Source organism: Podarcis gaigeae (genome assembly GCF_964106915.1).
Source record: "Podarcis gaigeae genome assembly, chromosome: 2".
NCBI classification, from domain to species: Eukaryota; Metazoa; Chordata; class Lepidosauria; order Squamata; family Lacertidae; genus Podarcis; species Podarcis gaigeae.
Window position 1 is genome coordinate 114331393 of NC_139679.1, and position 26994 is coordinate 114358386.

The window sequence follows — 26994 nt, forward strand, 5'->3', positions numbered from 1 at the left end:
CAGATTTGCACAAAACCAGGAAACCACACAAGCAAATCTACACTTGCCCAACAGTATGTGTTTGCACACTTCTTGAGCAGGGATTTTGTGTGTGTGGAAAGTTCACACAGCAGTGGGGACAAATGCAAAAGGGAACACCTACCAGGATGAGCAGGAAAGACTAAAGACCTACATTGGCTCCCAGTACGTCAAAGTCAAAACAAAAAACATTCCTTCCAGTAGCACCTTAAAGACCAACTAAGTCAGTTCTTGGTATGAGCTTTCGTGTGCATGCACACTTCTTCAGATACACCGGTTGATGGACTTCCATTTCATGCGGCTCAATGTGGTGCCTTCCATAGTTCCAGTTACAGATAGGTAGCCGTGTTGGTCTGCCATAGTCAAAACAAAAAAAATTCCTTCCAGTAGCACCTTAAAGACCAACTAAGTCAGTTCTTGGTGTATCTGAAGAAGTGTGCATGCACACGAAAGCTCATACCAAGAACTGACGTAGTTAGTCTTTAAGGTGCTACTGGAAGGAATTTTTTTTGTTTTGACTATGGCAGACCAAGACGGCTACCTATCTGTAACTAGTACGTCAAAGTGTTCTTGCTGACCTTTAAAGCCCTAAATGGCCTCGGACCAGTATACCTGAAGGAGCATCTCCACCCCTATCATTCAGCCTGGACACTGAGGTCCAGCTCTGAGGGCTTCTGGCGTTTTCCTCATTGTAAGAAGTGAGGTTACAGGGAACCAGGCAGAGGGCCTTCTCATAGTGGCGCCCACCCTGTGGAATACCCTCCCATCAGATGTCAAGGAATAATAATAATAATTTTTTATTTATATCCCGTCCACCTGGCTGAGCTTCCCCAACCACTCTGGGCGGCTCCCAATCGAGTGTGAAAAACAATCCAGCATTAAATATTATAAACTTCCCTAAACAGGGCTGCCTTCAGATGTCTTCTAAAAGTCAGATGCTTGTTTATTTCCTTGACATCTGATGAGAGGGCATTCCACAGGGTGGGCACCACTACCAAGAAGGCCCTCTGTCTGGTTCCCTGTAACCAGGAAATAAACAACTATCTGACTTTTAGAAGACATCTGAAGACAGCCCTGTTTAGGGATGTTTTTAATGTTTGGTGTTTTATTGTGTTTTAATATTCTGTTGGGAGCTGCCCAGAGTGGCTGGGGAATTATTAATAATACATTTATTATATTAATTATTAACGCTCTTCCCCCTACAGAAATTCAAATATGTGCTGGTGTGGAGAACTCCAGTTTAATATGAATGGGCTGGAAGGTGGATAAACAGCTACCGTATTTTTCGCTCTATAGGACGCACTTTTCCCCCTCCAAAAATTAAGGGGAAATGTGTGTGCGTCCTATGGAGCGAATGCAGGCTCCCTGGCTTCAGCGATAGCAACGCGAAGCCTCCGAAGCCTGTGCTCCGGAGGGTTTGCATTGCTTTCGCTGAAGCCAGGAGAGACTTGTCTTTGAGGCTGGCGGTGGGGGAAAGCAGCGGTTCCGCCCACCGCCAGCCCCACAAGCTCGGTCGAAAAGCCCGCAGGAGCCGTGCGCTCTTTAAAGGGTGCGCGGCTCCTGTGGGCTTTTGCGGGAGATGGGGGAATTCCTCCACCTCCTGCCATAGCAGGGAGAAGGTCTGGGAGAAGCGAACAGGCTGCTGCTCCCAGAGCTGGGGGGGGGGGGAGAGAATCATATTTCCCCCCTTGATTTCCCCCTCTGAAAACTAGGTAAATAATGCTCACAGGTGGACAAGCCTACAAACCAGCCTACTTTTCTGGGAAGGATGTGAGCAGGATTAGAGTCTAGCTCTGCTCTCCCCTCCTGCAGTTTCCTGCAACTGGTATTCAGAAGCACTCACCCCTGCCAACATCAGAACAAAAAGACTTCACACTGTGTTAGTTCACTTGTGTATTATTATTTCAGGCAGTGCATTCCTAAGAAACAGCTCCTGTTGCATGAAGCCTGCACTCCAGCATCCCCGACTATTTCCAATAACTTCACACCCAGATTAAAAAACGCAATCGCAATCAATGTTCCCTACATTAGCTCCTCTTCCCCAGGAATGAAACAGAAGCTCACCGTGCAATACACCCTTTCTTAAAATAAAAACTGGCAACTCCCCCAGCCCCCGCAGTTTTATGTCTCTCTGTCCAGTGCTTCCGCTGATCAAGTATAATTTCATTCTGTCCAGCATCTCTTCAATTCCTGGAGCACTTGAGGTCAGTCAGGGACAAGGCTCAGAGAGCAGGCAGGAGAGTCTGGCCTGGAACTGGGAGGAAGCAAAACTGTCAGAGCTGTTTTTCTGCACAAGAGCACTCTTTCCCACCTGAATTTCCCAGCTACTAGAGCCTCTTTTAAAGCCATCCAAGTTGGGGGGCCAGAGAACAACACAGTTTATCTAAGCACTGTGTGAAAAAGTTCCTTCTTCTGTAGGTAGATTAAGAGCGGTGGACTCGTAATCTGGTGAACCGGGTTCGCTTCCCCGCTCCTCCACATGCAGCTGCTGGGTGACCTTGGGCCAGTCACACTTCTCTGAAGTCTCTCAGCCCCACTCACCTCACAGAGTGTTTGTTGTGGGGGAGGAAGGGAAAGGAGAATGTTAGCCGCTTTGAGACTCCTTCGGGTAGTGATAAAGCGGGATATCAAATCCAAACTCTTCTTCTTCTTCTTTTGCCCTGGACGTACCCAAGTTCTCATCTTATGAGAAGCAGGCGCATCCCGACAGATCGCTGTTAATTCAGTGACAGCAAAAGCAACAGCCACAACCTCTGGAAATATTTTAAGTCTGTGTGGCGTTTGCCCTCCTATGTGTGCGACATCATACTGGGTTCATAGGGAAAGGGTTAACTAATTGTAAAATGACTAATCAATGGGAACCCAGTGGGCAGAGTTAACGGTGTAAAAGATTTAAGCACAGAGGTTTTTAGAGAGTTAGAGTTGTTGAGAAGACAGTCTGGAGTTAGGAAAGACCGAGAAGATAAGTCTGTGGGTTGGGCTGTGTGAGAGAGGGAGAGAATTTGTTAAGAGGAGTCAGTCAAAAGTTGAGATAATCAGTCAGAAGGTATTAGGAAGGTGTTGTTGTTGTTGTTTAGTCGTTTAGTCGTGTCCGACTCTTCGTGACACCATGGACCAGAGCACGCCAGGCACTCCTGTCTTCCACTGCCTCCCGCAGTTTGGTCAAACTCATGTTTGTAGCTTTGAGAACAGTATCCAACCACCTCGTCCTCTGTCGTCCCCTTCTCCTTGTGCCCTCCATCTTTCCCAACATCAGGGTCTTTTCCAGGGAGTCTTCTCTTCTCATGAGGTGGCCAAAGTATTGGAGCCTCAGCTTCCTGATCTGTCCTTCCAGTGAGCACTCAGGGCTGATTTCCTTCAGAATGGATACGTTTGATGGGACTCTCAAGAGTCTCCTCCAGCACTATAATTCAAAAGCATCAATTCTTCGGCGATCAGCCTTCTTTATGGTCCAGCTCTCACTTCCATACATTAGGAAGGTATAGGCCAGTAAAGAAACTAAAGTTAAGATACTGACAGGAATATTATCTGAATATTATCTGGCAGCGGGGAAGCGAGCACAGTGGTGGCAGAGGGATCAATAGACCGTTAAATGTCTGGGGATCCTGTGTGATCGCCACAGTCTGTTACCAATCTCTGAAGCTAAGAGTTCTGTCGCACCTTTTAAAAAAAGATGACGCTGAAAGCTGCGATCCTGCACCTGCTTATCTAGGAGCATGCCTCAGTGAGACTTACTTGTGAATAGGATCGTAGCGTTGGAAGGGACCCCAAGAGTCATCTACTCCAGCCCCCTACATCGCAGGAATCTCAGCTAAAACAGGTGGACATCCAACCTCTGCTTAAAAACCACCAATGAACTCTAGATTCCAATTAAGTTACTTATAATAAGGGGACATTGAAAATCAGTGCGAAGTTAGTAAGCAGGCAGAGAGGCAGCCCAGTCCATGCACTCTGTACCAGGTATTATGGGGGTGCGCACTCCGATCGCCTCATGTGACGCTTACGATCAGATAGCCGGCAGGTGTCAGGTAGAACAACAGGTCAGTGTTTGAGGACAAACATGGCAGGGGTGTTTGGGGAAGGGCGATTGCTCAGTGGTAAGCGAGTCTGCTTTGCACACTGAAGAGCCCAGGCCCAATCTTCAGCACCCCCAGGTAGGGCTGGGAAAGGCTCCCCCCATCTGAAAAAATGGTGCTTCCCTGCCAGCCAGTGCAAACAGTACAGGGGTACATGGACCATCTGGTCTAAGTAAGTATGCAAGTTACTTCCCTATGCTCCTTAAAGCAGCCTCTCTTCTGAGACTGCTGTGTATGCACTACGTGGCCTCCCTGTGCCCTAAGGTAACGGTAAAGGGACCCCTGACTGTTAGGTTCAGTCGCAGACGATTGGGGTTGCGCGCTCATCTCGCTTTACAGGCCAAGGGAGCCGGCGTTTGTCTGCAGACAGCTTCCGGGTCATGTGGCCAGCATGACTAAGCCACTTCTGGCAAACAAGAGCAGCACACGGAAACACCTTTTACCTTCCTATCGGAGCATTACCTATTTATCTACTTGCACTTTGACGTGCTTTCGAACTGCTAGGTTGGCAGGATCAGGGACCGAGCAACGGGAGCTCACCCCGTCACGGGGATTCGAACTGCCGACCTTCTGATAGGCAAGCCCTAGGCTCTGTGGTTTAGACCACAGCGCCACCCGCGTCCCATAGGTAGCCTTCCCCAACTCTCAAGCAACACATGCAGGATGTGGGGTGCATCCTGGTCAGAAAAAAGGTAAATGTAAAGGACCCCTGGTCCAGTCAAAGACGACTATGGGATTGTGGCGCTCATCTCGCTTTCAGGCTGAGGGAGCCAGCGTTTATCCACAGACAGCTTTCCGGGTCATGTGGCCAGCATGACTAAAACGCTTCTGGTGAACCAGAGCAGCACACGGGAATGCCGTTTACCTTCCCGCCGGAGCAGTACCTATTTATCTACTTGCACTGGTGTGCTTTCAAACTGCTAGTTTGGCAGGAGCTGGGACTGAGCGACGGGAGCTCACCCTGTTGCAGGGATTCGAACCACCGACCTTCCGATGGCAAGCCCTAGGGGCTCAGTGGTTTAGACCCCAGCACCCTGATATTATTGCCTTGCAAGTAGCGTAACACAGCTTCTCTGAATAAGGCACGCTTGTGGATGCTTCGGGCTCCCAATCAATTTGAAGATGCTGGAGCAAATGGCAGCACAGCTGTGCCTGCCAGGGCTGATGGGAATCATGGACCAAAACATCTGGAGCAGCAGAATGTCTGCCCCCTCTCGCTTCTTTTGAACCTGCTCCACTGGGGCTGCAGCTGGGTGCTTTTTTCCCTCCCTCCTGTCTCTACTGCTCTGTTACCTCTTCTGGTTTTGGGAAAGGGCTGTAGCTCTACAATAGAGGAGCCACTTTGCACACAGAAAGTCCCAGCTTTAATCTATGGAATCCACAAGTACGGCTTTGAGAGAATTCGGCAGTGTAGACAATACCAAGCTGTTTATGTTGGCCAGATTTAACATGTTTCCCTCGGTGGTAGTGAGAGGAAGATACTTAGCTATCCCAGAATCAGAGCGTCTCTGCAAATGCAGAAAACAGGAACCCGATACTCTAGAGCATATATTCTTTTCCTATGATTTTGGCAACTATGCCAGAAGACAATTATTTGAGGCCCTAAAATTTAATAGACAGATCTCTACACAACCAACTGTTCAGGACCTGCTGGCGGACAGCAATGAGCAAATCACTTTAATAGTGGCTGAATTTTTAAGTGCTGTCCATGAAGAAAGAATGGGCCATGATAAAGAGATTTAGTGGTTTTAATGGTAGGTGATGTTGGGTTGTATTATATCATTTATGTACATCGATTTATTTCTGGGAGTTAAGAATAGGAATGGGATAAAATGTGTTCACTGAGCCCGTATCTTATACAGTCTGTATATGATGTTTGTTTGTTAATGTGTGGTGTGCTATGCCTAATAAAGGATTTTGAATTTGAATTATTTGACAATACCAAGCTAGATAGACCAAGATAGACTTGGTATAAAATGATTGCCAGTGTTCAAATAAGAGTGCAGTGCAGGTTCAGTTGGTTTCTACACATTAAATTCATTTTTTTTGGGGGGGGGTGGAGATCAGCTTGTGCATGTCAAGCAGCAAAACATCTTGAGCTGGCCTTGAGCTCTGCTTTAAAAGAGCAGCACCTTCCCACCCTGACCCTCTGCACCCCCCCCCCCAGCCACGTACTTTCTCTGCCTGGCACCTTCTTCAGCCAGAGCTCCTGCAACCTCTGTAGGACCCGGTCCTTCTCCTCTGCCTCTCGCAAAGCTTCCTGCCGGGGATGAAATAAATAAAAATAAAAATAATAATTTATTATTTGTACCCCGCCCATCTGGCTGGGTTTTCCCAGCCACTCTGGGCGGCTTCCACCAAAGACCAAAAATACACTAAGATGTCACACATTAAAAGCTTCCCTAAACAGGGCTGCCTTCAGATGTCTTCTAAAAGTCTGGTAGTTGTTTATCTCTTTGACATCTGGTGGGAGGGCGTTCCACAGGGCGGGTGCCACTACCGAGAAGGCCCTCTGCCTGGTTCCCTGTAGCTTTGCTTCTTGCATTAAGGGAACCGCCAGAAGAGATTGTGGTGTCAGAAGCAGCTGTCAGAGGCATAATCACCAAGGCCATGGGCATGTTTGGGGGAGTGTGTCCCACGGGCAGTGGCAGAGAACCCTCTCTGGCATCCGGAGCAAGACGCACCGCCCGGTGACATATGTGCAATGTCCGTACGGACTGCGCATGTGCGGCAGCCCATACGGTTGCCGTGCGAGAGGCAGCCTGTACAGACAGTGCGCGAGAGCAGCAGCCCGTATGGACGCCCGCTACAGCTGGGGGCAGGCAGGGGCCATCTTGTCACACACACCCCAGAGTGGCATCCGGGGCGGCCTGCCCCCTCTGCCCCCCACTTCGTACGCCCCTGCCCATGGGTGGCACCCCCTCCAGTCAAGTCTCTTTCCCATCTCCATATCAGCAACCCCCACCTCCAGGCAAGAGAAAGTATGTGTGCGCGCGTGCGCACACAAACACACACACACTTTTCTCTGAGCTAAGGGATCTGGGTAAATGTCAGGTCCAGAAGAATTAATCTAAGCTCTGAAAAGCACAGAGAGTGGAAAGAGGAAGTTGGAAAGAGCATCACCCCTTTCAACGTCCTCCTTCGGCTCTGTGTAGTTTTCAAGGAAGAAGGTGACCCTCCCTCACTGCCTCGTTTGCAAGGAGGCTGTGTGTGTGTGTGTGTGTGTGTGTGTGTGTGTGTGTGTGCGCGTGCGCAGGGGTACCAAATTGAATAAAATATTTTTTGGGGGGGGTAGTTTGCCCCACTCCACATAATAGATAAGAAGACACAGCACATTTGAATGACAATGCCCTTGAATTGGGGGGGAGGGCGGGCAGGTGGGCTGCGCCCCTCAAACATTTTATTGAGAGGAAGGAAAGGGACCTCAGCCCCTAGGAGTTGGTGTGTGTATGTGTAATTATGGGCACCCATGGGTGCCACACTGGCACTCCCTGTAGCTGAGCCTGCTCCATCCAAAAATGTAAGGTAAAGGTAAAGGACACCTAGATGGTTAAGTCCAGTCAAAGGCAACTATGGGGTTGGGGCGCTCATCTCGCTTTCAGACCAAGGGAGCCAGCGTTTGTCCGCAGACAGCTTTCCGGGTCATGTGACCAGCATGACTAAACTGCGTCTGGCGCAACGGGACACCATGACGGAAGCCAGAGTGCACAGAAACACCATTTACCTTCCCACCTATTTATCTACTTGCACTGGTGTGCTTTCAAACTGCTAGGTTGGCAGGAGCTGGGACTGAGCAACGGGAGCTCACCCCGTCGCAGGGATTCGAACCGCCAACCTTCCTACTATTGGCAAGCCCAAGAGGCTCAGTGGTTTAGACCACAGCGTCACTCGTGTCCTGATGTCAAAAAGTGTAATCCCTTTGTCAGCCACTAGATGTTAAGCAAGGAATTAAACCAGGCAAATTCCATGTGGTGAAACAGCTTGCTAGATATCAGAGCAGCAGAAGAAAGCCAGCTTTGAGGACGGGCAGTAAATGTTAGGATGAGCTGAGCAATAAGAAAGAGATTCTTATTGTTGTATTTACTCATATTTCTTTTTTTGTTTTTAAGCTTTGCTATTTTCTCCCTGCCACTGAAGCTGGAAAGATAACAATTAAAAGGCTGTTAAACAAAGGGAGACCAAGCCTGCAGGAAAGAGCCTTTCACAAACCTTGCTGATGAAATATTTAATTTGGATCTATTTTTAAAGTTGGGGGGCGGAGAAGGAAGGCTCCACTTGCCAGCTCCATTTAGTGGGGGAAATGCAACAGAAAGCAGCAGAGCGAGATAATAATGTAATACAGTGGTGCCCCGCAAGACGAACGCCTCGCAAGACGGAAAACCCGCTAGACGAAAGGGTTTTCCATTTTGGAGGTGCTTTGCAAAACGAATTTCCCTATGGGCTTGCTTTGCAAGACGAAAATGTCTTGCGAGTTCCTGCGGGGTTTTTTCCCTTTCCCCCCCTTTTCCTAAGCCCTAAGCCGCTAAACCGCTAATAGCGCTAATCCGCTAAGCTGTCAATGGGCTTGCTTCGCAAGACGAAAAAACCGCTATACGAAGAGCCTCACGGAACGGATTAATTTCGTCTTGCGAGGCACCACTGTAATGTAATAATACAGCACAGCAGGCAGAGGGCTGCATGTACATTTCCTATACAGTCATACCTCATGTTACAGTTGCTTCACGTTATGTTCTTTCAGGTTACGTCCCGCGGCGACCCAGAAGTACCAGAAAGGGTTACTTCCAGGTTTTGCCGCTCGAGCATGCGCAGAAGCGCAAAATGACGCCATGCGCATGCACAGAAGCAGTGAATCGCAACCCGCACATGCACAAATGTGCTGCTGTGGGTTGTGCTCTTTTCATGTTGCGAACGGGCCTCCGGAACGGATCCCATTCGTAATCAGAGGTACCACTGTTCACAAATTGTAGTCACAGGATTTTGAGGTTCTAAGGGAAAGTCTGGCATGTCCACTCAAGGCTCTTGACCTGCTTTTCCATGTCTGGAGCATCCTTGTTTCCTCTTCTCCCAAGAATCCTTTTTTGAAAACAAAACAAAAACTGCTCACCTCCAGGACCAGCTCCTTCACTGCCTCCATCCCCTGCAGCCGTGCAACTTCTGCGCGATGCTCCTCCAGAGCTGCAGCTCCCTGGGTGAGCTCTGCCTCTGCCTGCGTCAGGCGCCTGCGCAGCTTCTCTGCTTCCTGCGCCCGTTCTCGGGCATCCTGCAAATGCCGGCGCAGCTGCTCCTGCAACGAGATGGAGAAGATTGAGAATTTCCGTTATTGTCACCTGGCTGACGCAGGACAAATTTCAGGCTTGTGGGATCTGCTTTGGCTACTTTTGGCTTGCTACAACCAGGCCCAGAGAGAGAGGGGGGGGCAGATTTTGTTGCAAATTACTTTTGCATTTATTGTTTTACAAAAACTCCTCAAGTGAGTAATAAGTTGAAAAATAAATAAATAAATAAATAAATAAATAAATAAATAAATAAATATATTCTGGAGATAGTTAAGATGCCACAGAGTGCCCCTGTGTTCTCCTTCTCATTCCTACCTGCAGCTCCTGTTCCGTGGCAGAAGCCGCATTTTCCACAGCTTCCAGGCGCCTCTGCCACTGGGCTCTGATCTCCTCCTGTTCAGCCAAAGACCGGGCCAGCAAGTCTTCCTTCTCCTGGATCCTCTGGAGCAGCCCTGGGGCAAAGTCGGGGCTGCCAAGGGAATTGGCGAGCGCCTTGGGTGGAGAAATAATAATAATAATAATAATAATAATAATAATAATAATAATAATAATAAATTTTATTTATATCCCGCCCTCCCCAGCCGAAGCCAGGTTCAGAGCGGCTAACAACAGTAAAATGATAAAACATTCTAAAACCATTTCATTATAAAATTAATTCCAATCAGATTAATGGCAACCATTGGGCTAGAGTTCTGTGAGGATTGCCAAAGGAGGGGGTCAGGCTGTGCCTTGGCCAAAGGCCTGGTGGAACAGCTCTGTCTTGCAGGCCCTGCGGAAAGATGTCAAGTCCCGCAGGGCCCTGGTCTCTTGTGACAGAGCGTTCCACCAGATCGGGGCCACAGCCGAAAAAGAGGGGAATTTTTTGGGGTTGTTTTTTTTTTGCAGGAACAGAGCTTATGGACCTCAATTAAAGGTAAAGGGATCCCTGACCATTAGGTCCTGTCATGGCCGACTCTGGGGTTACGGCGCTCATCTTGCTTTACTGGCCGAGGGAGCCGGCGTACAGCTTCCGGGTCATGTGGCCAGCATGATTAAGCTGCTTCTGGCGAACAAGAGCCCAGTCCATGCACTCTGTACCACTCCAATCAGCTCTGATTGGCACACTCCAATCGGCTCATGTGATGCTTATGATCAGGTAGCCGGCAGGTGTCAGGTAGAACGACAGGTCAGGCCAAGGGAGCCGGCGTTTGTCTGCAGACAGCTTCCGGGTCATGTGGCCAGCATGACTAAGCCACTTTTGGCGAACAAGAGCAGCGCACGGAAACACTGTTTACCTTCCTGCCGGAGCGGTACCTATTGATCTACTTGCACTTTGACATGCTTTCGAACTGCTAGGTTGGCAAGAGCAGGGACCGAACAACGGGAGCTCACCCCGTTGTGGGGATTCGAACCGCCGACCTTCTGATCGGCAAGGCCTAGGCTCAATTTCAGTTGAACATTGAGAGAAAGGTCTTGGGTCCCCTCCAGACCTGTGTTCCATTGCGTTCATGATGGTTGGTGCTCACAATGGTATCAGGGAGATCGCACATTTGCGTCGCACGTGTTAAATATCAAAAATCCTGTGGCATTCTAGCATTGCCAAGGAGGAGAGGCAATGAGAACTGGAAACCTAGCAGTTGCTACCTCCACATCCTTGGTGCTGCTGGCGAGCGCTTCCTGGAGGGCTTTGATTAAGGCTTCCTTCTCCTTCAGGGCCAGGAGCAAAGTTTGGTCCCGCTGCTGCCAGGATCCGCGGGTCGAGGCGGAGAGAGATTCCAGCCGCTGGATCTCCCGATCCTTCTGATGCAGCACCTCGCGCAAAGCCTGGGAGAAGAGGGGCAATTGCCAAGGGTAGACAAGACAAACCCCCAGAACAGGAGAAAGCAATGTTATTTTCACGGATCCTCCTTTGTCTTCGCAGAAACAACCGTATCATCGGAGGTGCCGTCTCTTAGCAACCATAGAATCCTGACTGCTAAACCCAGCAAACTTTTCGTATCCGGGATTGTCTGTCTAACCCTGGAAGAATCCAGATTAATTACCCCCAGCAAACAATGGACTATTAAAAAAAAAAAAAAGTTTGCAAATGTCACGTGTTTTTTCTTTAAAAAATTAACATACTAGAAGGAAAGATGTGAAAAGCAAACGAGACAAAGTGAGAACACAAGTTAATGAAATGGGCTGCATTTCCCATGACGCCGCGCTGCTCCCCACATCCTTCTTAAAACACAAAGCAAAGGCCTACCCTACGTTTATCTGAAATGTCAGGTCAATGTGCCTTTGCAGCCAAGAGGGCTAGAAACTTAGTTCTTGGTTGTTCGTTTGCTGAAACCCAAAAGTCCCGAGCTATCAGGGTTTATCCAGAATTCCATTCAGAAAGAAACATAGCCCAAAATTAAAAAAAGAAAGAAACATACAGTGGTACCTCAGGTTAAGTACTTAATTGGTTCCGGAGGTCGGTACTTAACCTGAAACTGTTCTTAACCTGAAACACCACTTTAGCTAATGGGGCCTCCCGCTGCTGCTGCGCCATTTCTGTTCTCATCCTGAAGCAAAGTTCTTAACCTGAAGCACTATTTCTGAGTTAACGGAGGCTGTAACCTGAAGTGTATGTAACCTGAAGCGTATGTAACCTGAGGTACCACTGTATATATATGCATATAGATATATATTTAAAATCACCAGCTTTGACCACAGGAGAGGCCAGGATTCAAATTAGTTTTCCCACTGTGTTGAATTACAAATAACTTCCCACCATATTGTCCTTAGTTTTGGGCCCCTCCTCCCTCGATCACAGTACCCCCTCTCTCCGTTCATACATGCAAGGTCTCCTCTCCTGCGCGGAGGGCAGCGCCAAGTCTTGCCAGGTCGGCGTCTTTGTCCTTCAGCGCCTCTTGAAGGTGCCTCACTTCACGGTGCACAGACTCCAATGCCAGGAAGTGACCAGACAAGGTCTTCTGTCAGGGCAAAGAGAAGGAGACAAAATGAAGAGATACCAGGAGCTGCCTTACATATGGGATGGGGAGAAGACAGATCAGGATCTATTCCCCGTCTCTGGAATGCTCTCCCCAGGGAAGTTCGCCTGGCGCCTTCATTACACATCTTCAGGTGCCAGGCAAAAACGTTCCTTTTTAACCAGGCCCTCAGTTGATCTGTTTGACATCCTATATACAGTCATACCTCATGTTGCGTCCGCTTCAGGTTGTGTTTTTTCAGGTTGCAGACTGCCAAAACCCAGAAGTACCAGAAAGGGTTACTTCCAGGTTTTGGCAGTTGCGCATCCGCAGAAGCGCTAAATCGCACTTTGCGCATGCGCAAAGCACCAGTCGCAACCCACACGTGCACAGACGCGGGTTGCAAACGTGCATCCTGTACAGATCACATTCGCAACCTAAGCTTCCACTGTATACCATTTTTAAATGTGGCTCTTTTCGGGGGGGGGTGTTATTGGGTTGTTATTTTTATTCTGAATAGATATGTGGTGATCTTTTCTATGAACCGCCCTGAGACTTCCAGGTATAAAGGTAAAGGTACCCCTGACCATTAGGTCCAGTCGTGGACAACTCTGGGGTTGCGCACTCATTTCACTCTATAGGCTGAGGAGCCGGCATTTGTCCGCAGACAGCTTCCGGGTCATGTGGCCAGCATGACTAAGCCACTTCTGGTGAAACCAGAGCAGCACACGGAAATGCCATTTACCTTCCCACCGCAGTGGTACCTATTTATTTGCTTGCACTTTGATGTGCTTTCAAACTGCTAGGTTGGCAGGAGCTGGGACCGAACACCGGGAGCTCACCCCATCGCAGGGATTCGAACCACTGACCTTCTGATCGGCAAGCCCTAGGCTCTGTGGTTTAGACCACAACGCCACCTGCGTCCTCCGGGTATAGGGTGGTATATAAACTCAATTAACAACAGGAGGACTGGCAGTAGATCAAAAGGAGTTTTAATTCCCAAGTTCCAAAGCAGCAAAAACCGTATCAGACTGATCCATACATTTAAAGCAGATTAAATAGAAATTTAATGCACATGACTTTCCCCCAAACAATCCTGGAATGAACTGTAGTTTGTTTAGGGTGCTGGGAATTGTAGCTCTGTGAGAGGGGAACTACAGTTCCCATGATTCTTTGAGGGAAGCCAAGTGCGTTACAAGTGCTTTGAATAGATGGTGGCTAATAAATTTATTGCAGTGCAAGCTTTCATGGGTCGCACGTGCATTTAAAACACTCTCACGCCACTTTAACAGACACTGTTTTCCCCCAAAGAGTCCTGGGAGATGTAGTTGGTTAATGGTGCTGACCGCACAGACCTCCAATCTCAAGCACCCTTAAAACTAAAGTTCCCAGGATTCTCCATGGCTGTTAAAGCAGAAATTGGATGTGTGGGTCATGATGCTCTGTGATCAGGGTCCTATTTCTGGCTCCATGCACTCCCGTTACCTCTAAGGCCTGGTCTCTCTCCTTCAGGCGATGGGCCATTTGCATTATCTGGGCTTCCAGCATGGAGGGCTTGACCCCTGCAGGGCCAAGAGACTGCAAGAGGATAAGACAGTCCTGTGGAAGAGAAAGAGGATCACACACACACACACACACACACACACACACACACAGAGAGAGAGAGAGAGAGAGAGAGCGCGCGCGCTTTATGCTGAGGAGCTGAAATCCTTTCCTACATCCTACCCATTCCCTTTTTAAAATTATTTTATTTATAATCTTCAATTTCATACATTTCAATAACTTTGCAATCATTTTAACTTCTATGCTGCTTTTTATTTTATTTTATTTATGCTTGTCAGGTTCATACATTTCTCTAATGTTTGCAATCATTTTAATATTTCAAAGCTTGACTTCCTCCCCCCTCTTTCTGCGGTTCCTTAAAACTATTTTTAATATTTTCTGCATATCCAAATTAACTTAATTTATTCATTTATTCATCTGCTTTAAATATATACTCTTATAAAACTGCAGGTTATTATAATAATCCTGCCGACGCCCTTATCTGTTTACAGTTTGTTTGTAAATATTCAATAAAACATTTCCATTCTTTTACAAAATTTGCTATCTTGATTTCATATTTTTCTGGTAAATTTCGCCATTTCTGCATATTCCACAAGTTTTCGTATCCATTCTTCTTTTGCTGGGACTTCTTCTTTCCATTTTTGGGCAAGAAACATTCTTGCCACTGTAGTCGCATACATGAATAAATTTTGATACAGTCTGGGTATGCCCTATACAGTGGTACCTCGGGTTACATACGCTTCAGGTTACAGACTCCTCTAACCCAGAAATATTACCTCAGTGTAAGAACTTTGCTTCAGGATGGGAACAGAAATTGTGTGGTGGCAGCAGGAGGCCCCATTAGCTAAAGTGGTGCTTCAGGTTAAGAACAGTTTCAGGTTAAGAACAGACCTCCGGAACGAATTAAGTACTTAACCCGAGGTACCACTGTAATTCCCAAAATGAAGGCTTCTGGGTTGTTGTTTTTTTACAAATGTCATTTTAAACATCTTTTTCAATTCATTATATATCATTTCCCAGTAAGCTTTAACCTTACTACAAAAGCCACCATGTCCTCCCATTGCCATTTGAGGTATTGGAAGGGGAGACGTGCCTATGCCTTAGTTACCTTTGGGGGGGGAAATAGTTTCTGAAATTTTAACCCATCCTTATTCCATGGAGCTCAAAACAGCACACAAAATTATAAACATTTTAATCCTCACAACAACCCTGTGAGGCAGGTTAGGCCGGGAGCACACCACTGGCTCAAGCAAGCATGCTCAGCAAGCATCATGGCAGGGGGAGAATTTGAACTGGGGCAACTTTGGTCCTCAAAACAGGCAGAAATCCAGTTTGAAGCTGTTCCAAGACTCAGTCCCTCTCTATTCTCAATCTAGGCATGCAAGAGTCCTGATAAAAGGTCAATGAGACATTTCAGCAAGGGGTAAAATCACTCAAGGGAGATGTGAATCAGTGCTGGGGAGGAGCATTGGTCTGAGGAGAGTCCTGAGGGCCACTCAGAGAAGAATGGAGGGCCACTTAAGTTCCTCACTGCTACTTCAAAAGTTCATGCCAAAAAAACCCACCTCTCTCCCACAGCCCAAGAACAACAAATTTGGTTAAAAAGAAGGGGGGGAGCCACTGAAACAGAACAGCATCAGCACCGAAATGCCTCAGAAAATAAAAAGGTCTTTGCCTTGCGCCATAAAAATGGAATGTTCCACAAATACAGGACTAATCCCCTCAAAAGCACTGTTCTTGCACTGCTTTCCTTTGAATGTCTCTGGAGGGCGGCACCCAAAGAAAGGTATCAGTAAAAAAGTTAAAGGACCCCTGGACGGTTAAGTCCAGTCAAAGGCGACTATGGGATTGTGGCGCTCATCTCGCTTTCAGGCCAAGGGAGCCAGCATTTGTCCACAGACTGTTTCTGGGTCATGTGGCCAGCAGGACTAAACTGCTTCTGGCACAACGGGACACTGTGAAGGAAGCCAGAGCACACGGAAACACCATTTACCTTCCTGCTGCAGTGGTACCTATTTATCTACTTGTACTGGTGTGCTTTCGAACTGCTAGGTTGGCAGGAGCTGGGACAGAGCAACAGGAGCTCACTCCATTGCAGGGATTCGAACCGCTGACCTTCTGATAGACAAGCCCAAGAAGCTCAGTGGTTTAGACCACAGGGCCACCCAGAGAAAGCTATCAGAGAATCACCAATAGAGGGTCTGAGGAGACCCATGCAGGAAAAGGTATTAGGGGTTGTGGCAAAAAACAGCAGTCCCAGTCAGGTTCCCCATTCTGCGTAAGAAGAGCCCTGCAGGATCAGGCCCAGCCAGTTTCCTGTTCTCACTGTGGATGACCGGATGCCTCCATGGGAAGCCTGCACTTCCAATTCATCCTTTTCACCCGCTTGAGAGATTCGGATGGGCCACTCTATCACAGCATGGGATGCCAAGGTTTTTTCTCTCTCTCTCCTCACCTGTAAGGCCCTTTCCTTGCTCTGCAGACACCTTGCCAGCCGCTGAATCAGCCGTTCTTGGCTACTGGCGGCCTTCACCTCCGGTGAAATCCCAGCCTCCTAATATTTGGGAATGAAACGAAACAACAGTTTTGAACAAATTCTGAGGTAGGACCAAGAGGGCAGGGAAGGGAGCAAAAAGGAAGCAGTGACCAGGTCCTAACATCAAGAGACAGTGCTAAACCAAGACGTGGCAACCTGCTTTTCACTGAGTCAGAACTGAGTGCTTTTCACTGAGTTTATTCAGCTCAGTACTGTGAATTCTGACCGGCAGCAGCTGTCCAGTTTTTCAGGCAGCAGCTTTGCCCAGCCCATAGCTGTCAACTTACAGATTTGAAAACAAGGGACCAGCAGCCAAAATAAGGGACCTGCAGCCTCACCTGTTCCAGGCACTCCAGTCTTCCTGTCCTCCTGCAGTCTGGTCAAACTAATGCTGGTAGCTTCGAGAACACTGTCCAACCAACTTTGTAACCAGAGGTTCAACTGAATAGAATCTGAATCACATGCACCACAAGGCCTATGCAGCCTCAACTTAAGATGGCTCCCCGGCCTGGCTTTGCACTGCAAAGTTTGCAGCAGCACGTGCAACAAAATGGCGTACAGCATTCAAAAAACCCCTCAGCTTGTATTAACTAGCCACACACAAGGCATGCAAGCTCCACCCCCCAGTCGTTCTTAGACTTCATATTGGGTGAGCAACACAGCCAAGCAACACAGTTGGAGCCTCCCTCCTTCCTGGCCGGCAGGGAGGGAGGGAGAGGAGCTGCTTCCTTTGAAATTTAAGGGACATCATTTAAGGGACATTTAAGGGACATCCATCAATAAGGGACAGCAGCGGGACATGGCGCTGGAATAAGGGACTGTCCCTTCAAATAAGGGACACTTGACAGCTATGGCCCAGCCTGACCTGGAAACACCAGGGACTGGGGCCTTCGTAATGCAATGCAGATGCTCCATCACTGAGCTACTATGCTGCCTGAGGGAAAATAAAAAGAAGGTGATCCCCGTCTACTTTCCCATATTCCAGCCAAGCTGGCAGTACATTCTTACTTCAACACTAGAGATGGGGCAGCACCCTTCACTGTCTCTACTAGAAACAGGAACAATGGCCTAGCTTAGCAATATCACACCACCACTTGCTCAGGGCTGTCCTGAGAAGAGAACCCCATAATAGTTGTTATAACAGGTAAAGGTAAAATGGTAAAGACTCCTGGGCAGTTAAGTTCAGTCAAAGGCGACTATGGGGTTGAAGCGCTCATCTCACTTTCAGGCCGAGGGAGCCGGCGTTTGTCCACAGACAGCTTTCCGAGTCATGTGACCAGCATGACTAAGCCGCTTCTGGCACAACGGGACACCGTGATGGAAACTGGAGCGCACAGAAACACTGTTTACACCACTCTGGCGAGACAGTCTGCGGGCAGGGAGGGTCTCAGCCTGCGTACCAGATGAAGCTGATAAACAGCTGCCCTGGACACAGAATTAACCTGCACCTCCATGGACAGCTGCGAGTCCAGAATGATTCCCAGGCTGCACACCTGGTCCTTCAGGGGCACAGTTACCCCATTCAGGACCAGGGAGTCCTCCACACCTGCCCACCTCCTGTTTCCCCAAAACAGTACTTCTGTCTTGGTAGGATTCAACCTCAATCTGTTTGCCGCCATCCATCCTCCAACCGCCTCCAGACACTCACACAGGACCTTCACCGCCTTCACTGGTTCTGATTTGAAAGAGAGGTAGAGCTGGGTATCATCTGCATATTGATGAACACCCAGTCCAAACCCCTTGATGATCTCTCCCAGCGGCTTCATGTAGATATTAAAAAGCAATGGGGGAGAGGACTGAACCCTGAGGCACCCCACAAGTGAGGGCCCAGGGGTCTGAACACTCATCCCCCACCACCACTTTCTGAACACGGCCCAGGAGGAAGGAGCGGAACCACTTTATGACAGTGCCCCCAGCTCCCAGCCCCTCTAGGCGGTCCTAGAGGGACAACAATAGCTAACAAAAGCAGCTGCCGGCCAGTGCAGACAATCCTGAGCTAGAGGATGCCAAGGTCTGACTGGACAGAAGGCTCCAGAGCTCCCTATGCGCAGCTTGCAATTTGGGAGCGAAGCAAAGGCTGCCCTGGCCAGTTTTCCCTCCCCTACCCCAAAACAAAATGGCTCTACCGGCTTCACGTCCTCTCCCAGCTTCTCCTGAAAGCTCCTGAGTTGTTCTTCGGCAGCCTCAAGGCGCTGCTTCAGGTTCTCATAGGCCCCTTGGACATCCTGTTGCAGCATCTGCTGAGCTTGGAACTAAGGGAAAGAAAACAGGGTTAGACCGGGAGGATTCCTGGGTGGCAAGATCTATGTGGGTGAGAGGGCTTGCCAGGCCTCACCCAGCGGTGTGCCTCCTACTTAGGGTCCCATGGGGCAAGGGAGGAATAAAACCGCAAGTTTCGGGGCCAGAATCAAGCAGACAGGCTACTTTTGTGTTGGATACTCTCGCCGCATTTCCCCACCAGAAACTGCCTCTTAACTTCTAGGCTCCTCCAAGGAGCATTGCTCTTCCAAGTGTAGTGTAGTGGTTAAGAGTGGTGGACTCGTAATCTGGTGAACTTGGTTCGCTTCCCCGCTCCTCCACATGCAGCTGCTGGGTGACCTTGGGCCAGTCACACTTCTTTGAAGTCTCTCAGCCCCACTCACCTCACAGAGTGTTTGTTGTGGGGGAGGAAGGGAAAGGTGAATGTTAGCCGCTTTGAGACTCCTTAAAGGGAGTGAAAGGCGGGATATCAAGTCCAAACTCCTCTTCTTCTTCCCATCTCCATTTTACCCACACGAGAACCCTGCAAGGTAGGTTCGGCTGAGAGGAAGCACCTGGCCCAAGGTCAGCCATGGCTAGGTGGGAATTTGGACCCAGTATACACCCTGGTTTGCTTCAACAGTTCCTGGGTTATCTCAGAAATGAGCAGACAAAGTATGGTTTATTTCATGGGTAGGCAATCTAAGGCCCGGGGGCAGGATCCGGCCCAATCGCCTTCTAAATCCAGCCCGCGAAGCAGCGTGTTTTTACATGAGTAGAATGTGTGCTTTTATTTAAAATGCACCTCTGGGTTATTTGTGGGGCATAGGAATTTGTTCATTTAAAAAAAAAAATAGTCTGGCCCCCCACAAGGTTTGAGGAACAGTGGATCGGCCCTCTGCTGGAAAAGTTTGCTGACCCCTAGTTTATTTCCTCAGGGTTTGTTTTGTTTCCTCTCCCAGCTGGTTCTACCTCTTTAGTTTGGTGGGTGTTTAGGAGGTTCATGCGCCAATAACAAACTACAGCTTCACGTTGTGGTTTCTGTTATCAAACAAACCATGGTTAAATCTGACATCCACACACGCAACACTTGGGCTAAACAAACCATGGCTTATGCCATAGTCTGGCTGAATGCAGAGGAATGGTGGGAGGCACCAGTTGGGGGACCCCCAAGGGAAAGAAGCCAGGGAGAGGTGGTGGGATGATGATGAGTAGTCAGAGCAAGAAGAGGGAGCAGACTAGGAAGAGGAGGGTTGGAAGCTGAAAAGGCAACAGGGTTTAGTGAGCAGGAAGAAGCTGTGGCAGAGAGCAGTCCAGAAGCAGAAGAGGAATCAGGAGAGGAAGCAAGAGGCAGAGATGAGTCAGGCTGGTGAAGAGTCCAGGAGGTCTTCCCGCTCCTGCTGTGACAAGGTCCTCTCCTTACAGTCTCCCAGGACCCGAAGAGGTATGAAGAGGGAGGAGCACAGACAGGCAAGACGGCAGAGTCTCAGATTGCTTGGGAAGGACCCAGGAGAGAAGGAAACATAAGCAGCTGTGGGGAGGCGGGAATCTTTAATCTTGGCCTCATAGGGCCAAGATCTACCAAGAAGAATTGCTGCGCTCATTAGGCCTGGCTCCCCTGAGCAGGCCTCGTTTCTTCTAATAAAGAGTTAACTTCATGTACTCAGTGTGATTTATTGCAGCCTGGCTCCCGGACAGCTTAGCTCACGAATATGCTACACCATTAAAGCACTTTTGCTGCATGGATCCTTGAGCAGGAATGATTTAAGCAGAGACCTCACCTGCCTGCCTCTCTTTCTGCCTCTTACCTTCGGCTCCAGGGGCAGGAACTCATCCACCATCTCTTCAAAAGCCTCCTCTCCCAAGGGGCTCTCCCTCCGAGGAGTGGGCACATGCCTGTTCCTGGCCAGCACCGGGATCTTGCTGCCCGCTGGCACCCGCAGCTGTTTCCTCTCGATGCCCCTCAGTGCCCTCAGAGCCTCCCACGCCACATCCAGCTCCGGCAGAGTGTCCAACGACAACATAGAGCAAGATTCAGCGTCTCCCAAGCTCTGCGAGCAGAGCGAGGCACGGGATCCAGCACGGTGAACCGTGGGCATGCTCTGTGACTTGTCCCGGCAGAGGGGGAAGCCAGGAGACAGCACCCCCAGCCGCCTGGGGGTCCGGCACACCCACTCGTAATCCGAATCCTCCACCCGGAGCCCGTGGCAGCTGCGGCACTGCCGCGTTCGGCATGGTGTCCCCGGGCTGCTGCCGTCGGCGTCCCCGGCCCAGCACTCATACTGAGAGAGGGCCATGTCGTCCTGCAGGAGGCGCTGGTAGCGCACGTGGGGCAGATCCGCGATGCTGGCAGAGATCTCTTGGCCCACGTAGGAGAACGTGGCGCCGGCATCCTCCGGGAAGCGCTGGGCGTGGATGTGGCGGAGGGTGCGAGCCAGCTGGTCTTTCTCCGAGAGCAGGCGCTGGAGGCGGTCGATGGAGAGGGCTTGCACACGGGCGATGACGGTGTCAAAACGGTACACCCGGCCCAAGGCCTGGGCACATTTCCCGCACAAGAACTCCCCCCGCCCGTCACCGCGCTGGGGAGGCTCCCGGCTGAGGACGTAGGACAGCACCACCTGCAGGTCAGGGCGCGAACTGCTCCCACTGCGGCTGAAGAGCCATCGCCGGTGGTTGCCGCGAAGCGCCGTGCCGCAGAGGCGGCAGAAATTGTTGAGGCTCTCCATGGGTTCAGAGGAGAGTGGCGGCGGAAAGAAATCCTGCGCTCTTCTGAGCCTCCATGTAGTCCCTGGCAGCTGTAAATCACTGCAAGAGCTGCAACTTCTGTAACTTATCTGTATTCAAGAACCTGCTCAGGCTAAGCCAAATAATGTTTCTGGGTTGGTTTTTCTGGATCTTCAAAGCCTGTATTTCATTCTCTCCAAAATTCTAATTGTAGCTTCCTTACTACGGTGTTCCGATCCTGTCTCAGTCCAGATAGTACCTGGGCTTTTGTTTCTGGAGCACTCAAGATTTCTTGATCTGGGCCTCTTAAGGTCTAGTCTTTCTCCCCAATGGAAATCCAAAAGCCAGGTTCTAGTTTCTCGGCTTCAACTCTGAGTAAGACGGCAACAGAAATACCTACTGATGGATCAGCTTGGCTTCCTCTGTTCATGCTCCCAATGGCTCGTATCATTTATCAAGATCATTGTTTGCCAAATTCATCCAAATGCAACATGCCAGAAGCACCTGCAGGCAAAGAACATATTTTACAAATACACACCCAGGATTAGAAACAAAAAAACCAGACCAACCAGAAACTTCATGAACTAAAAAACAGTCTGTAATTTCCCAGGAAGGTGGAGGGCTGGGGTGGGGGAAGAGAGCGCATTCTTTCTACTCTCCACCCAGAGCCGTGAAAGCACGCAAACGCGATATTTGCACACAGAGTGTAACACACCAAGTATTCTCATGTTTTTTTCTGAGAGAGGAGAAAAAGAGCATGGTTCTAGTCTTCCTGGTTTTTAAACTGCTTTAAAGATTACAACTTGACGGCTGGAATCAACGCAAGTTAATAAATAGTTTAAATTCAACAAATATGTCATCACTGGCATACATTTATTCTGACAGCGGAACCTGTTTTATTCTTGCTGCGAAACTAGGCTTTGTCATAACGAAGGTGTACACATGTGAACCAAATGCACACCACTTAAATCCTAGGTATGAAACCCAAACTTACTTGTCTAGCCTCTCAAAGACTGGGAAAGTGCTTCCCTTTAGTTGAAAGTGTGACTCCCGAGGAGCGTGATGGACAGCTGTGATCCAACAGCCAAGAGATCCATAGACTCATAGATGTATAAAATTGTGGAGTTGGAAGGGACCCCGAGGGTCATCTAGTCCAACCCCCTGCAATGCAGGAATCATTTGCCCAAGGCGGGGCTTGAACCCACAACCCTGAGATTATGAGCCTCATGCTCTACCAACTGAGCTACCACAGCAGATACATCCAACAGCAGAAATCATTAGGGCTGTGAAACTTGTTAAGGAGTGTACTGTAAATTCATTCAGTTAAAAAGATTTCAAAACCTGCTCCTGATTAATCAGGCAGCAGATTTCAATATAAATTATTTTAATACATAAATGTTCAGTGGCAACCAGCTTTTTAAAAGACACGTTCACCCCTTTTCTCTCACTCAGAGGGAATGCCTATATGGAGTTTTATTTATTTATTAACATTTTTATGTTACTTCGGTAAACTATCATATTACATCACAAGGCTTATTATAATATAATTTTCAGCATGTATACGAAGTTTATAGACAAAGTTTCTATACCTAAGGGGGGGGGAACAAGGACAAAAAACTATTCCAAAATCAAATATGTACCAACACTTTGGACTTCCTGTCTATCCCGTTGTATATTCCTTTTTTACAAAGGAAAATACTCTTATTATTGAATATTTCTTTACATTTTATCTAATACATTCCTATATCAATATGGTCTTGGTCTTATTTCTCAGCTCAGTCTCTCTCCAATGTCAATCGAATGCTAGCATAGATAGCAAACCTTTACTGTATTTTTGAACATATATGTTATATCTATCCCGCTTTTCCATAAATTTTTGTTTTGAATTGCCTCGATATTTAAACGAGCCTTAGAAACGTGGATTTTTCAGCCTGTTTTTAACTGATGCTGGGTTACATTTTATATCATTAAAGTCACTGAAATTTTTATTTCTGGTCTTATTGAAACTGATTTTAGCTTGCTGCTGCTTCAGTTAATTGTTCTGCGCTTGTGTGTGTGTATTTAATTGTTTTATGACTTTATTTTGTTAACAGCTTTTGTCTTGGGCAGCTTTAGGAGGGGATTAGACAAATTCTTGGAGGAAAAGTCTCTCTGCATTCCCCCCCAGTAGCAGAGGCAATAATGCTTTTAAATACCAGTTGCTGGAAACTAGAAGAAGAAGAAGAAGAGTTTGGATTTGATATCCCGCCTTTCACTCCCTTTAAGGAGTCTCAAAGCGGCTCACATTCTCCTTTCCCTTCCTCCCCCACAACAAACACTCTGTGAGGTGAGTGGGGCTGAGAGACTTCAGAGAAGTGGGACTGGCCCAAGGTCACCCAGCAGCTGCAGGTGGAGGAGCGGGGAAGTGAACCCGATTCCCCAGATTACGAGACTACCGCTCTCAACCACTACACCACACCGGAGAGGAATCAAAGAATCACAGAATTGTGGAGAATCCTGAGGATAATTTAGTCCAGCCCCCTGCAATGCAGGAATACGCAGCTGTCCCTTATGGGGACTGAGGGGACAGTGGACCGGCCCCCTGCTGAAAAAGTTTGCTGACCCCTGAGCTAGATGTTCCTTTGCCCTGATCCAGCAATGCTCTTCTTATGTTCTTATCAACCAGTGTCTCCTGGAGAAAAGCTCCCTTTCCCCAGGCACGACAGGTGGGCTGGTGGCTATGAATCAAGAAAGCAGAATTTTGGCATATCTGGTGCCAGGAAATCCAGCTCTAAACTGCACGTACCTTTTAAGCATCTTGCTTCTCCCAAATAATTCGGGGAACTGTAGCTTGTCCTGTGCAGAACTACAGCTCCCAGCCTTCTCTGGGGAAAGTTACGTGCATTAAGCATCTGGTGTGTATGTAGCCTTGGTCTCTGGATCAAGACGTCCAAAAGGGGACCAGGGGAAAAACAGGGACAGATGGAGATTGATTTTTTTCAGAGGCAGGAAGGGGGAGTAATAAATCCATACACACAAGAGAAGCAATCTTCTCGCTCCTGGAAGCAGCTACCCTAAGCAAGGATATAAGGACAGTACAGATCGCTTACCTCAAGCTTCCTTCAGCTTACAAAGCCAACCAGAGATAGCAAGCAGGATTTGTGGGGCACCTTTAAAAACAAAACAAAAAACCCGTCCATTTTTTAAATCATGGGATATCCTTTTGCAGGCCTAGGGACCCACATGCTATCTGACTAATCAGGTTCCAGCCCATAACAGTACCAGACCCTCGACACTTTGCTTATCCAGGATTTCTGCCCCAAGAAACCAGTAGCAACCACCTTGCTGGAATTTTGCCTTTCCCCCCCAAGCCCTGCCCAGATCTGGCAGCAGGCAGCACAGTTGCTTCCTTCCAGGTCAGACTCCATTCTACCGCTAGCAGCAAGCCTCTCCTTCCCATTGCCTGCCACTTCCCTTTTATAATGAGTAATGCCAGGGACTGAACCCAGGCTGGACCTTTTTGCACGTTGCTGAGCTACAGTCCCACTCCTTCTCCAGCAGGCCCTTTGCAACCCACCCTATCACCCCATCCCTCAATTCAGACCATGGGTCCAAGTAATTTAGTATTGTCTACACTGACTAGCAGGGACGTGGGTGGCGCTGTGGGTTAAACCACAGAGCCTAGGGCTTGCTGAACAGGAGGTCGGCGGTTCGAATCCCTGCGACGGAGTGAGCTCCCGTTGCTTGGTCCCAGTTCCTGCCAACCTAGCAGTTCGAAAGCACGTCAAAGTGCAAGCAGATAAATAGGTACCACTCCGGTGGGAAGGTAAATGGCGTTTCTGTGTGCTGCTCTGGTTCGCCAGAAGCGGCTTAGTCAGGCTGGCCACATGACCCGGAAGCTGTACGCCGGCTCCCTCGGCCTATAGAGCGAGATGAGCGCCGCAACCCCAGAGTCAGACACGACTGGACCTAATGGTCAGGGGTCCCTTTACCTTTACACTGACTGGCAGTTGTTCTCCAGGGAAATGCAGTAGATTGAACCTGGATTCGTCTTCTTGCAAAAGCATGTTCCCCTAAGCTACTGCAGCCCCTCTGCTCCTGCTGAGGTCCCTTCTTACCTGGGGAGCCGTCCTGACCAACGTCCCTCCTCCACAGAAGAGGACCCAGGAGTCCTGGTGAGGCATATTGTTTCTCCAGCGTGGACTTTGCATTATACAGTTTCACTCTGTACTGATTTGCTCCCTGGGCCATTGCAGGCGTCTCTGGGCCACCTCCCCTCCACCACGCACCTTTCGACGCCAGGCTGCTGTGCTTACCTGTGCGGGGAGGCTGGCTGCACCGTTCACCCTCCATTAGCTGTGACACATCATCTCTCCCTTACCTGCCGCTGCTCCACCCCGAGCAAAGGGCAGCCAGCACACCTGGCGGACACCTGAGCCCGGAGCCCCGCCTCCAAGGGAGGAACGCCCACACTCAGGGATCCCGGACCGGTTCTTCCTTACCGGAGCCTCTCCCCGCCCTCATCAGGCTTCCCCTCCCCACGTGCAGGGAGAATTTGAGCGCTCCGGCTTGCTCCTCTCCCTTCACCATGTTGTTGTTGTTGTTTAGTTGTGTCCGACTCTTCGTGACCCCCTGGACCAAAGCACGCCAGGCACTCCTGTCTTCCACTGCCTCCCGCAGTTTGGTCAAACTCATGCTGGCAGCTTCGAGAACACTGCCCAACCATCTCGTCCTCTGTCATCCCCTTCTCCTTGTGCTCTCCATCTTTCCCAACATCAGGGTCTTTTCCAGGGATTCTTCTCTTCTCACGAGGTGGCCAAAGTATTGGAGCCTCAGCTTCAGGATCTGTCCCCCCCAACAGGCAGAAACCCACCAGGTGAAGCCTTCCTCGCCGCATCTCCACGCCAGGAGAGCAAGCTGCACCCGGCCAACTTCTGCCTGCCTGCCTGACCAAGCACAGAACCTCGTCTCTCTGCAAAGAGGACGATAAAACCGAAGTGCCCCACTTTCCCAAGAGCCCGGGCAATCCTGGCTCGCAAATCCCCCCCCCCCCCAGACTTCGTGTGTGTTCTAAATCGCAGGCGTCTTCTAAAGCACATCCCAACCCCCTAAAAAAAAGAATCCTGGGAATTGTAGATTACCCATCGCAGAGCTACAGCTCCCGGCGCCCTCAAACTACAGTGCGCAATACTTGTGTGTGCGCAACGCGCGCGCTTTAAATGCACGGTGTTCCAACTTCCATTAAAAGTAACCCATTCCCCCCTTTATACGCACGGCGTTGCTACAAATCAGAGCACTCGGGGGTCCCGCTAGCAGATCGGCCCAGAGAGAGGACAGGAAAACCTCTTTCTTTCTGTCTGTCTTTCATTCTTTCTTTTTGTGCTTGGCTTACCTCGCTCTCTCTGCTATTTTTCTCCGGACAAAGTTCGTCCCCGTCCTTTTCCCCTTTAAAGGGCATCTTCTCCCTCGCTCTCTCCTCCCCTCCCCTCCCCCCCCCCTGCGCTGCTAATTGCCTTGCGGGAGAGGTTTGCAGCCAACAAGCCACTTAAACGGACCATGTGATGGGGCGCGCTAAAAGGATTTGCCCGGGCTAATCCACTCCTCCGTCTGGCTGCCCAGCTGGGAAGGTTGCTTGTTTTCCCTGATCCTAC

General features: G+C 49.2%; 1 protein-coding gene across 4 annotated transcripts; it reads right to left on the bottom strand.

The window, feature by feature from the left end:
- Positions 1 to 1898: 1898 nt before the first annotated feature.
- On the bottom strand, positions 1899 to 26994 carry LOC310837395 (uncharacterized protein). 4 transcript variants are annotated; one of them, XM_083723942.1, is made up of 11 exons: positions 26736 to 26994; positions 20449 to 21868; positions 18529 to 18654; positions 16322 to 16420; positions 13789 to 13902; positions 12169 to 12306; positions 10994 to 11173; positions 9686 to 9862; positions 9199 to 9378; positions 6270 to 6354; positions 1899 to 2272 (listed from the first exon to the last, which is right to left on the bottom strand). In XM_083723942.1, the coding sequence occupies exons 2-11, from the start codon at positions 21364 to 21366 to the stop codon at positions 2241 to 2243; spliced, it is 2049 nt and encodes a 682-aa protein (XP_083580068.1). In that variant the 5' UTR covers positions 21367 to 21868; positions 26736 to 26994; the 3' UTR covers positions 1899 to 2240. The 4 variants fall into 4 exon arrangements, with proteins under 4 accessions (XP_083580068.1, XP_083580067.1, XP_083580069.1 ...); XM_083723941.1 differs by lacking the exon at positions 26736 to 26994 and adding an exon at positions 25660 to 25813; XM_083723943.1 differs by lacking the exon at positions 26736 to 26994 and adding an exon at positions 25462 to 25662.

What these genes read in the sequence shown, in the direction of transcription:
- LOC310837395 (XM_083723942.1), bottom strand. Translation starts at nt 21,366, where the DNA reads ATGGAGAGCCTCAACAATTTCTGCCGCCTCTGCGGCACGGCGCTTCGC. An exon ending in TCCTGCCCCTGGAGCCGAAG is followed by an intron (nt 18,655 to 20,448) that starts GTAAGAGGCAGA and finishes TCTTTCCCTTAG; the next exon opens with TTCCAAGCTCAGCAGATGCT. An exon ending in GCAGCACCAAGGATGTGGAG is followed by an intron (nt 9,863 to 10,993) that starts GTAGCAACTGCT and finishes TCTCCACCCAAG; the next exon opens with GCGCTCGCCAATTCCCTTGG.